Raw genomic sequence first — 13,475 nt, forward strand, 5'->3', positions numbered from 1 at the left:
TTTATCTGTGACCGTAATACTTAATTGAGTATGTGTTTTGGTAAATTTTTTATGCTTTCTGATTGCTTCCGGGAAGATATGATCAGGATGTGGGCTTCCTTTTTCACTTTTCTTATGGCTTAACTCAGAGTAACTTTCACAGGAGTTGTCTGTTCCCTGGTATATGTCTGCTGGTATTGGTTCTTGCCTGGGTTTTGGTGTTTTATAGAGTGTGGTTGTAGCTTAGCTATATGGCAGCAGTTGCTGACTCTTCTTGTATAATATAAGGAGACAAAGAGTCCTCCAAAGTCAGAAGGGGGGAGCATATAACAGCAAAACAATACCGGGCAAGGGTGGGGGAATGAGAGAAAGGAAAAAAGAAAAAGCAGCATCAACAAAACAATATTGAATACTGCAGTCTCTAATCACAGGAAAGGGAGAGGAGGGAGATAAGAAAAAGAAGGAAAAACAAAATCTGTAGCTTGATATGAGTATGGCTTTAATGTCCTACGTTCTTGTCTTCAAAGCTGCCCAAGAGATTCCAAGGTGCCAGTGTTGGTTGTTACACTATACCTCAGGCTCCAATCCAACCTTTGGCTCTTTTTCTCTCCCTCAGCTCTCTTCTACTCTTTCCTGTGATTAAAACAAAACAAAACAAAACAAAAAAAGCAGAACAAAAAGCTCTTTTGTCTACTTTTGTTTGTACAGTTTTCAAAATGTTTGGTAGTCTGTATATTCCCTGTATTAGAGCCCTCACATTTGTCCCTATTGTTTTCATTGATGACCTTCATAATTTTGGGATTCACATTTAGATCTTTAATCCATGTTGAGTTGGCTTTTTATAGGGCATGAGGTAAAGGTCGTTTCGATCTTTTGCATGTTGCTTTCCAGTTCTGCTAGCGATATATCCTGGCACTTTGTCGAAAGTCAGTTGGCTGTGTGGATGGGTTAATTTCTAGATTCCATTGATCAATGTATCTTTCATTGTACCAGTACCAGGCTGTTTTGACCACTGTAGCCATGTAGTAAAATTTTAAATCGGGGAGTGAAAGGTTTCCAACCTTGTTCTGTTTCTTCATCAGTGCTTTGCTTATCCTGGGCCTTTTTCCTTTCCATATAAAGTTTGTAATTGTGTTTTCCATCACTTTGAAGAATGTAATTGGAATATGGATTGGGATTGCATGTGTAAATATGTGTAAATTGCTTTGGGCAGTATTGACATTTTCACAATGTTAAGTCTTCCTACCCAGGAGCATGGTATAATCTTCCACTTTTGTAAGTCTTTTTTTGTTTTCTTGTAGTAGTATTTTGTAATTTTCTTTATATAGGTCCTTTGTTTCTCTGATTACATTTATTCCTAAATATTTTATCCTTTGGGCAGCTATTGTAAATGGTATTGCTTTCCTAATGTCCTTTTCAGCTCTGTCATTGTTACTATAGAGGAATCCAACTGATTTTTGTATGTTGATGACCCTGCTACTTTGTTGAATCTTCCAGGGTGGCCTTTTTACTGAGTTTTTGGGTTATCTGTGTATAGGATCATATCATCTGCAAATAGAAAGAGTATTACTTCCCCTTTGCCAATTTGGATGCCTTTAATTTCCCTATCTTGCTGTATAGCTCTGGCTACAACTTCTAAAACAATATTGTTGAGTAGGAGTTGTGACAAAGGGCATCCTTTTCTGGTTCCGATTCCCAGAGGGAAGGTTTTCAGTTTCTCTCCATTGAGAATAATATAGGCTGTTAGTTTTGTAATTATGCTTGTAATTATGTTGTGGAATCTCCCTTTGATTCCTACTTTGTTGAGTGTTTTTATCAGGAATGGATGTTGGATTTTGTCAAATGCATTTTCTGCATCGATTGATATGATCATGTGGGTCCTTTCCTTTTTCTTATTTATATGGTGAATTACATTAATTTTTTTTTTCTAATAATGAACCATCCTTGCAACCCTGATATGAATCCCACTTGTTCATGATGTATTATCTTTTTGAAGTGCTGCTGGATTCTGTTGTCTAGGATTTTGTTGAGAATTTTTGCATCTATGTTCATGAAGGATATTGGTATATAATTTTCTTTCTTAGTGATGTCCTTCCCTGATTTTGGTATGTGGGTTATGCTTCCTTCATAAAATGTATTAGGAAGTTTTCCATCCTCTTTTATATTCTGGAATAATTTGAATAGAATTGGTGACAGTTCTTGAATGTTTGGTAGAACTCACCAGTGAATCCGTCTGGGCCTGGGTTTCTTTTGGTTGGGAGTTTTGATGACCTGATCAATTTCTTCTTTTGTTATGGGTCTGTTCAGATTTTCTACTTCACTTTGGGTAAGTTTAGGTAAGTCATGTTTTTCTAACCATCTCTTCTAAGTTTTCAAATTCGTTGGAGTACAGCTCTTCACAGTATTCTGTTATTATCCTTTTTTTTCCTTTGGTTCCATAGTGACATTGCCCATGTGGTTTCTAATGTGTGTTATTTGTGTCTTCTCCCACTTTTCTTTTGTTAGGTTTTCAGTAGTTTGTCAATTTTATTAATCCTTTCCAAAGAACCAGTCCTGTTGATTCTTTCTATAGTTTTTCTGTTCCATCTCATTTATTTCTTCTCTGATCTTTATTATTTCTTTTCTTTTGGTTTCCTCTGTTGATCTGTTTCTAATTGCTGGAGATACATTCTATCATTTTTTATTTGAAGATAATGCTTACACTTTATTTTCTCTTGCTAGATTGTTTTTTTGTGTATTTTTAAAACTAACCAGTAATGCAAATGGATTGTGATGTATTATTTAGGTTTGGGTGGTTTGGTATTTTTTAAATTCTTGATCTTATACTGAGTTGTAAATAGTGTTTTCCAAAGTTGATAATGTTAAGAACATTTTTTGGTTACCTGATTTCAAAATCTGCAACAAATAGAAATGAAGGTATATTGTTTTTGGAGTTATATAATAATGTATAATGGACAATATCTGTAAAAAAACAAGTGAAGTTGCATTCAGAGGGCTCAGTGTTTCTAAGTGCTTAGGAGGAGGAAGTCTAGACTCCAATTCTACTAAATTTTTATTCCATTTATTTGTCATTTTGCTTAAAGTGTTTTAAATTTGCTGTTCTCTCTTCAGGTGCCTATTATTAAACTAACAGATTCTTTTACTGAAGTTAAAGTTGATATCAGCTTTAATGTACAGAATGGTGTGAGAGCAGCTGACCTCATCAAAGATTTTACCAAGGTCAGAGAATTTACAGTGTGGAATTATTAAAATGGTGATTTTGTTCAGACATTCTGCTGTGGTGATGTTCTGATACAGTTTACTAAACTATTTTTCATTTGCATATTGCTGACAAATGCTTTTTACTTTTCCATGCAATAATTTACTTTTCTTGAATCTGCTTTTAATAATCAGTAATTAACTTATAATGAGAATTAAGGGTTGAGAAAGCTTTTGAAGAATTCCTCTGCTCTAGATCCTTCCTTGTAGGTAGATAAGGGCTGAGCTCATGCCACAGAGTTGATTCCTATGCGTTTTTAATCTTAAGAGTTCAGATTTAAGAATCTCCCTAGGGAGCCATTTTTAGATTTTAATCCCTAAATTACATACCTGTAAGATGGTTCCTGCAGATTTTCTTGCTTTTATCTAGATGTGATTAAATAAGTCTATTTATAATTGTTCTGTTTCCTTCCACGGTAATGAAGAATTTACCAACATTATCTTCAGAGCATTTCACATACTTAAAGACAGTTATCAGCTTTTCCTCACTACATTAAAAACATTAACTGCTCTGTTTTATATAGAATATCTTTTCTACCCATTCGCAATCTTTTTTCTTTAGTAGTGGTACAGTTTCTTTCTCTCGTTTTTGTGTTGGTAAGAAACAATTTAACTACTTGATCATGTTGTAAAAATTCTATTCTTATTGTATAAATGTTGCGGAGTACAGAAAAACAGGAAAAGATTTATTGTCCATAAGCCTATTCTTTGGTGGTATTATGTAGTGTATACATTTTCTTTTCCTAGAAAAGAAACATTTTTTCAATCGAAAACAATATGCTTGATAAAAAATTTAACAATATTGTTGCTGTTGTGCCATGGAGTCGCTTCCGACTCATAGCGACCCTGTACAGGGTTTCCGAGGCTGTAAATCTTTACGGGAGCAGAAAACCTCATCATTCTCGCGCGGAACAGCTGATAGTTTCAAACTGCTGACCTTGAGGTTCACAGCCCAATTCATAACCACTAGGCTACCAGAGCTCCTTTTAATAATATTAAGTGATACTAAAAGATTAGCGACCTTCTCACTTTAGATAGTTTAATCAATTTTCTAGAATTGACCACCATTTTTTTCTCCTTTATTTATCTTGTTGTGCACTATATACATGTTTCTGCATTGTTGTTAGTCCTGACTCATGGAGACCACATGTGTATACAGTTAAACTGCTCCATACCATTTCTAAAGCTGTGGCCTTTAGGAAGCAAAGCTAGACTTGTGTTCTGTGGTGCCTCTGGATGTGTTCAAACTCAGTTTGATTGTGTTGTTGTTAAGTGCCATAAAGTCAGTTCTGACTCATTAGAGACCCTGTATAGGGTTTCCGACTAGCAGCTGATAGGTTTGAACTGTCTTCCTTGTGGTTCGCAGTTCATTACTGATCCTACAATGCCACACCATAAAAGTTCCAGTTTGACTATAACCATTGTACAACCCAGGGACTCCTACACACTGTCTTTTTAACTTAAAATTTTGGAGGCTTTTTCTTATCAGAACATACAACCTTATATCATTCTTTTTATTGACTACATAGTAGTCCTTTCAAAGAATGTCTCATCATTTATTTAGCAGCTCCCCATTGACAGACATTTAGGCTATTTACAGTGGGTTTTTTATTACAAAAAAAAGCTGCTTTGGGGAACATCTTTCTATATCTGTATCTTCCTTTATTTATATTTCCAAAAATGTTCGTAGGAAGATCTTAGGAAGTGGAATTTTGGGGTCAGAGGTTATATACAGATATAATTCTGTTTAACAGTTGCCTTGTTATCCTTTAAAGAGACTGTGACTAATTCAACTTTGACCATAAGATTTAAATATACTTTTTTCTGCATACTTTTTTTGTTCTTTCTCATGTTTACCTACTTTGACATGACATGAACAAGTATAACTTTTTTTTATTTCTTATGGAAGCTTTAGGACATTAGTCCTCACTGGAAATGTAGAAAACATAGATAAGTATAAAGAAGAAACTAGAAATCACTAATAATTTCACAACCCTGTAGGTAATGACTGATAAGACATCTTTCTAGATGTGTACATCTGCTTGTTTTAAAAACCTCAGTGTTCCCAGCCTAGAGCTTGACTTGTAGCAAAAGAGGAACTTGTACTTGTAGTTCTGCCTCATTCTTTGTAAAATGTGAAAGGTCTGTGTCTATGTGCTGTCTGTCCACACTGAGGACAACAGGCAGGATTGATTGCTTCTGGTCTGGAGCAATGTAGAATAAAGGATCCTGGTTTGTATCACTTAAAAAAAAAAAAAGTGATTTTAAAAATCCCACTGATGGAGTTAGTGCTTCAAGATGTTAGGAGACTTTGTTCTTATGCTGTTTCTACTTCCTATTTACAAATAATGTCACATAGTAATGTTCATAAATGAGTCTCATCAAGTAGATACCCAGTGTTTCCATCCCAAAATAAGAGCTTTGGGTGCTTCTACTTATATATGCTCTAGATTTTAGATGTGAGGGAGAAAACCTTCAGCTACTTATAGGTTACTTTGTTACAGCTTACTCTTCAAATAGATGATGAAGTATATTGCATATATCCACCAAATTTATTTTGTAATGCACAGACCAATTGATGCCCCTGTTAATGCTTATAGCAATTACTAATATGTGAATTCACCAAAAATACAATCTTATTTCTTTTACAGAAATACCCTGTATTACCATACCTGGTTTTAGTATTGAAACAATTCTTATTACAGAGGGACCTTAATGAAGTATTTACAGGTGGAATTGGTTCTTATAGTCTCTTTTTAATGGCAGTCAGTTTTCTTCAGGTAAGTCATATTAGTATATTATGCTAGGTACACTAGAAAAAGAAACAACTGAGAAAACATTCTGGGAAAGATTTTAAATCATGTTTAATTGGAATGCTTTTCTTATTACTTACAGCTTTTCCCTTTAAACTAAGTAATTAAAAAATAATTGAGCAAGTAAGTGGTTTCAAATTCTTAGGAAAAATATTTTTATTTTAAATCCTTATGTGTCCTAATACTTTTGCAAATTTTAACATGCAATGGTATATGGCTTACTTTCTGTAAATGTAAATAGTAGCATAAATGTCAAAAACCAAGAATGTCTTCTAAGCAAATAATTCTGTAAGTTTAACTGTACTTAATACTTGCCATCTGAGCTAGAAGTTTTAGTATCATAAGTGAGTGTATTTATGTGGCATGGTGTTGCCAACTGCCTGATTCTACTCATGAGTAGCTTCCCTGGTATGTTGGGCCACGAGCCATATCAGCATCCTGGAACAACTGTAAAATTCATCCGTAGAAACCTTCACACCAGCTTCACACTCATAGGGCTTTAGTACTTTCAATAACAGCAACACAGCCCGCTGTTACTCTATTGCCTATTGGCTGCTCAAAACCCCATTATACTGTTATGCAATACTAAGCTGAAATAATATTTTATGAGTTAGAATGTCACTTAAGTCCTCTTTCACTTTGATAATTTAGAGAAAATTCAATATGATTTCTTCTTTCCCCCCCCCCCCTTTTCTATTTGTAGTTACATCCCAGGGAAGATGCTTGCATTCCCAACACAAACTATGGTGTTCTCTTAATAGAATTTTTTGAATTATATGGACGACACTTCAATTATTTAAAGACTGGCATCCGGATAAAGGATGGTGGTTCATATGTAGCCAAAGATGAAGTACAGAAAAATATGCTAGATGGCTACAGGCCATCAATGCTTTATATTGAAGATCCTTTACAACCAGGTATTGAAATTAGGTAAATGGGTTGGCATGCAAAATGAGGGCAGTTCAGTCATCTAATTTTATTTTGAACTCTCTTTAGATGAATAATAAAGAAATAACTTGAAATTGTAGTCATTCTTTTTCCACCCAAATATTTCTTAAACAAAATACCCTACCCAAATAAACACACCAGAAAACCCCCTCAATCCATGCCCGGTGGGAGTCAAATCCATTTGACTCTTAAGAATTAAGGTCCTGGTTGGATTTGTATGCATCTCCAGTCTGAGGATTTTTCTCCTTTCTGTGTTCTTATTTCCATGATTTCAACCAGTTGTCACATAGGGCTTTTAGAAACAGTAAACTTGATAACATATTTCTAGCAAAAGGGTTCAAGGAGATAGATATTTCTTCTGAAACACTTTGTTGTACTTTTATTTTTGCACAGTTTCCCTGAGCCTTTCAACAGGGAACAGAAAAGGAAAAGAAATCCCTTCCATACTTTTCATGAAGTTGTTTTTGCTTGTTTGTGTCTTAGTTTTTCCGGACATTTTTTATTCTGATATAATTATAAAATATTTTAACTCTACATGATCAAACTTCATTGGGAATGCTTATATCCCCTTTAATATGTAAACTCTGAAAGTGCATAAGGAAAGGGAGTTAAGAGGAATGAGTTGACTTATTAAGCTGTCTTATCACTTTAACAGTTCTGTGTGTTTATTCACCCAGGGACTATTCACTGGGAGCCTACTCTGTGCAGAAGCATTGTGCAAAGAATTTTTAGATGGCACACATACTTGCTATTTTGAAGCTCATAATTCAGTAATATATTATATTATGTTATATTATATTATATTATATTATATTATATTATATTATATAGCTAACGGTGGTGGTGGTAGTTATGTTCCATGGAATTGATTTTGACTCATAGTGACCCTGTATAGGGTTTCCAAGGCTGTACATCTTTATGGGAGTAGAAAGCCTCATCTTTCTCCTGCAGAGCAGCTGGTAGATTCAAATTGCTGGCCTTACAGTTAGCAGCTCAGCTCATAATAGAAACACAAAAAAATAGTTACCTCTCATTTACGTTGATTTTACTCTTAGGAGAGAACAGGCAGTTATTTCTTTTGTTTGCATGACTATTTATGTATAGGATAGCCCTTGTTGAGTCAAAATATATTTTAGGTGACATTATGCCTTAGTAAAGTATTGACTGTGTAATAGACAGTTTAGAGATTAGGGAGTTGTGGGGACAGTTGACAGCTCAGCTTCTAGATGCAACTCTCTCATCCTGTGCTGAAAGCTGGAATTTCACTTTATAAATGAAGAGATTTCATGCATATTTAGTTCAAATTAAGCAATGGTCAAACTTAACTTTTAATTATTAGTTTTTATTTTCAGAAAGCTATTTGATATGTCCATTTCTTTTAAGGCAATGATGTTGGAAGGAGTTCATATGGGGCCATGCAAGTAAAACAGGCTTTTGATTATGCCTATGTTGTTCTGAGTCATGCTGTATCGCCAATAGCAAAGTACTATCCCAACAATGAAACAGAGAGGTAAAATTTTCACTAAAATCAGCCCATTGTGTCATGATTAGTTATAGCTTTTGATTTTCAAATTGATGTAACCAACCCCCTCCTTTTTTTTTAAACATGCAGCATATTAGGTAGAATAATTAGAGTAACAGATGAAGTTGCCACATACAGAGATTGGATATCAAAACAGTGGGGCTTGCAGAATAGACCTGAACCTTCCTGCAATGGTAAGATTTTAAAAAGTATTGATTAAATATTAGAGGCTTTCTGTGTTGTTTGTGTTTAATGGGAAGAAACAGCTTCCAATCTTTTACCACTCTTTCAGGAAATGGTGTTACCTTGATAGTAGATACTCAGCAATTGCATAAATGTAATAGTAATCTATCTGAAGAAAATGAAACCGTTGGAAAATGTACAACTAAAACTTCAGAATCTCTTAGTAAACACTCTTCAAACTCTTCATCAGGTCCCGTGTCTTCCTCTTCTGCCACGCAGTCCAGCTCTAGTGATGTGGTAAGTATTCAGACCACAGCTTTTCTAAACCTATAAGTTAAGAGTTCTGTAGCTCAATTAATTAAGTTTGTCTAGAGGTACAAGGCAAACTCATTTTTTTGTTTGTTACTGGACAATTTTAATAACCCTCATGATTATACTTTTTCCAAATATCTTAGTATGAAAATTTTCAAACTTACAGCAAAGGCAAAAGACTTCTAATGAACACCCATATACCTATTACTCGATTCCATCATTAATGTTTCACTTGCTTAATTAACCATCTTTCTTCTTAATCACTAATCCATTTTATTCTTTGATTCATTTTAAAGTAAATTGCACACTGTTTAAAATACTGCAGCTTGCATATCATTCATAACAGTTCAATAATAGTTTTTTTCCTTTTGATTTAAAATTGGCATATAAGAAAATAGATAAATCTTTATATTCATTGAATTTTATCAAATGTATATACAAATGTAATCCAAATCCCTAACAAGACACAGAATATTACTGTCATCCCAGAGAACTCCCTCATGATTCCTCAGAGTTTGAACTTAAAGCCATATGTTGCAGGTGAAAAAAGCTACACTTGAGAATTTGCAAATCTAGTTCCTAGCCTCCTAGACGAATTTAACCCTGATGTTAGGTTGAAGTGCCTGAGTCTGGAGTGTGGTTCTTTGCTGCATTAAACATGGAATTGAAGCCTCCTCACATTTTCAGGCTCAGTGGGTCTGTCAGTGGCAACATGACCCTGAGCTTTCTACATGGCAGTGTTTGTGTTTACAGTGTATGGAACAAAAGAGCAAGAACAGTTACTCCAACTCCCAGCCAAGCTTCTAGCTGTCCAGGAGGAATATGGTTCTTTTATGTGATATCCGGAGACCTAAGCAAGCCCTAGTCTTACCCTCAGGGACATCACCTGTTAGTATTTTCTAATGCTGCAGACTAATTTTGCCTTTTCCCAAATTTCATATAAACAGAATCATATAGTTTGCATGCTTTTATGGAAGGCTTATATTCAGCATGATGAACTTCTTGATTGAATTTTTTTAAATTGATATAAAATTTACTATTAATGTAAAATTTCACTAACGTGTACAATTTAGTGGTTTTTTAATATGTTCACAATGCTGTACAACCACCACCACTATTGAATTCCAGAACATTTCCATCACCCTCAAGAACCCCATAATCGGCAGTCCCAACTCACCCTCTTCTCATTCCCTCATAACCACTAATCTTTCTGTCTCATCCTGATTGAATTTTTTTTTTTTTTACTAATGAAGAACAAGATTTAATAAACTCAGGATTCTTCCCCTAAGGTAATCTTTCTGCCCAGTGTTTTGGGATGTCTTAATTGGGTTTCATCACCTAATTGAATTTTAAGTGTCAATTATATCTATAGTGCTTTTCTTTATCAGGGTAACTTTGAGTTGACTTACTTAAGCTCTAAAATGGACTTTTCCATTATTTGAATTTTGACTTCATTAAATGTTTGACAAAAAGTAATCCAAATGTACAATGGCCATAATTTTATGTTGTTAACACTGGAGTCTTGGTGTGGTGCTGTAAGATAAGCACCACAAGTTCAAACTTAACCAGCTGCTCCTCAGAGACCCTGCACAGGGTCACTGTGAGTCAGAACAGACTCAAAAGCAGTTAGCAACAACAACAGCGCTAACTATGTATCATTATGGAGTCTTCCATAATAAAATTTCATATACAGTTTTCTTTGCTTGCCTTTTTTGGTTTCTAGAGTAATGCTGTGAAGGACAGAACATTAAGCTAGATGTCACAGACACAGCAGGGCTGGCCTTGAGAGGGAGGATTAGGGCCCATAGGACTATGCCAGATAGAGTGTGAATACGAAGGGTAGGATGCTGAGAAGTAGCATAGTCCTGGTCTGGAACATGTTATGGAATTCAGTAGTGGTGGTGGTTTTACAACAGGTGGGACACCCATATCCACACACTATTTGTTTGGAGGGACCACTGATTTATAATTACAGACTGTCAGATACTGAGCCTCTTAATTATTTTGTGTTTGACTGGAGACATTTAGCCAGGACTGGGACATTTCCATTATACCATGGTTAATTTTTTTGAGGTAAAAATGCAAATAAACTTGAACCTCTGTGAGCATCCTTAAGACTGATTAATGAGCTCAGACATGGGTAGAGGATTATGCCCTCTGGCATATTTGGAGAAAAATTTTTCTTAAACAGCTAATTTCATGAATATCTCATTGTGTTTCCTTTAATGTTTAAATGTAATCCAGAGAATACTTAGTTGAAATTGTTTTCCTTTCTTAATACTGAATATCTAGAGTATTAATTTACTATTCTATAACATATAACTTGTGTTAGGATTCTGATGCGACACCATGCAAAACCCCAAAACAGTTGCTCTGCCGTCCATCCACTGGGAACCGAGTAGGGTTACAAGATGTGTCCGTGGAGTCTTTTCAGGCAGTTGGAAGAATGCAGAGCAACCAAGTCACTAACACATCCAACAACACCAACAAAACTCAGGTATGCAGAACTTGTGTTTTTAATTGATAGCATTTAATATCAAGTATTTAAAATTTCATATATGTGAGTAACATACATGTTGTGTTAGGTTAAAGAGCAAACCTGTTTTTGTTTTTTTAAGAATAAACCTGTTTTGCTTTAATAGATTCCAGAGCATGACAGTTTTTCTAATGACAGGATTCTGGGGATCTTTATGAGACACTATTGTAACATGAGCCATAGTAGGCTTCTAGGGACTGCTTCTTACAAAATGCCCCAGCTAAGCAACCTTATTACAGATCCAGCATCAAAAATTTCAGCAAACTATAGAAAGACTGCAGTTGTGCTTGAAATAGATTCACATGAAGTTTTTTTTTTTTTTTTTTTTTTAATGATTTCATGGCAGTTTCTTTTTTCTGTTTTAATATTCACTACTTATTTCTATGTTGAAGTAATTGGGCAGCTATCAGACATGGTCAGTTGATTAGCATTAGCTTTGACTTAAAAGTTGTCCAAGATTGTTATGTAATCAGGACAAATGAATGGATATTAGAGGAAGAGGCCATTTGACACCGGGCTCATGCCCAAGGCCATCTCACTGTCTCTGTGTACACCTGGGACCCTGGGCAAAGGCCTTTTCTTGCCAGTGGAGATAAGTCAGTCACCTCATGTCTGATTTGACTTTACATTGACATTCTTACTTAGAAATAGAAATTGAGATGATAGGGCCAGCAAGAGAAGAGACTAGAATAAAGAGAAAGTTCCAGGAGTACCCAACTGTGACAACCGTAAGCTTATGACACACCTGGACACCCCAGCAGCACCTGCCAGAAAACTGTTTATTATATGGTATATCAGTCAACAGGCTCCTGAAAAAAAGATTCACATACTGAATACTCTATTAAAAAGGCAAGAAGTGGCCTATGTTTATCAAGATTTCCATGATAAAAGAATGTAAAAACGTTAGCATTTAAGAGTTGTTTGTTGTTGTTGTTAAGTGCTGTTGAGTTGGTTCCGAACCATAGCCACCCTGTATAGGGTTTCCGTGGCATGGCAAGTGAGCTTAAACCACTGACTTTGTGGATCAAACCCACTTTTACAGTCCAGCGCATTAACCCACAGCACCACACCAGGACTCTCCTCATTAATCTCAGAAGATGTGTTTATGTGCAACATCTTTCACTGCTTGTGGGTAAATCAGTAGTTGGCACTTTAACTGCCTAGCCAGCATATACCTAGTTTTGAAAACTTCCCCTAAATTATTTTGAGTGCTTTGTTTTGTGTGCCACACTGACCACTTTCTTTGTGACCACTTTCCTTTTCTGCAGCATGGATCAGCAAGGCTCTTTCGTTCTTCCAGCAAAGGCTTCCAAGGTACAACTCAAACAAGCCATGGTTCCTTGATGACAAACAAACAGCATCAAGGCAAATCAAATAATCAGTATTACCATGGCAAAAAGAGGAAACACAAACGGGATGCACCCCTCTCAGACCTTTGTAGATAGTCAGCATTGTATAATGGACTGTCTTCTGTGTGCAATGACCTCATGCTCAGGACAGTTGGATAGGGACTCCTGGGAGATACTCAGGAGCCTTACACTGTTCAGACATTGATTTAGCAACTGAGTTTTTTCCCAGCTCGCCACGGAATGGATCATGAAGACTGACAACTGCAAAAGCCAAAAACAAGCAAAAAATTGAAGAGGGGAGGAGGGAAGGAAAGCTGCTCATTTGATAAGTTATATGTTACAACAGGGTCATTTTAAGATTTACAGCTTGATTGTAGAATAAATATATTTCTCATTGGCTATATGCAGAATGATAGGAAGTAGTATTCAGTGTAGGTAGGGTAATAGAAACAATAGGCAGTTTCAGAAGATGAAGTGGGGAAAAAGCAAAGATAACTAATAGGAATTCCAGAGTCCAAAGGGGAAAGTGATCTGTGCATGGTTTTGTTTTTGTTGTTTTTTTTAAGAATATTTTT

The 13,475-nt window shown here is 35.5% G+C and overlaps 1 protein-coding gene across 1 annotated transcript in view; it reads left to right on the forward strand.

The window, feature by feature from the left end:
* Positions 1-13,180, forward strand: part of LOC102811076 (PAP-associated domain-containing protein 5-like) — a 234,513-nt gene extending 221,333 nt beyond the window's left edge. Inside the window, exons 5-12 of the mRNA XM_006874386.1 lie at positions 3,091-3,198; positions 5,889-6,017; positions 6,754-6,967; positions 8,382-8,508; positions 8,611-8,714; positions 8,813-9,000; positions 11,348-11,512; positions 12,820-13,180. Coding sequence (XP_006874448.1) covers positions 3,091-3,198; positions 5,889-6,017; positions 6,754-6,967; positions 8,382-8,508; positions 8,611-8,714; positions 8,813-9,000; positions 11,348-11,512; positions 12,820-12,996 — 1,212 coding nt within the window. The 3' untranslated portion in view covers positions 12,997-13,180. The remainder of the gene's footprint in view (positions 1-3,090; positions 3,199-5,888; positions 6,018-6,753; positions 6,968-8,381; positions 8,509-8,610; positions 8,715-8,812; positions 9,001-11,347; positions 11,513-12,819) is intronic.
* The last annotated feature ends 295 nt before the right edge of the window (positions 13,181-13,475 follow it).

Source organism: Chrysochloris asiatica, unplaced genomic scaffold, assembly GCF_000296735.1.
Source record: "Chrysochloris asiatica unplaced genomic scaffold, ChrAsi1.0 scaffold00273, whole genome shotgun sequence".
Lineage (NCBI taxonomy): Eukaryota > Metazoa > Chordata > Mammalia > Afrosoricida > Chrysochloridae > Chrysochloris > Chrysochloris asiatica.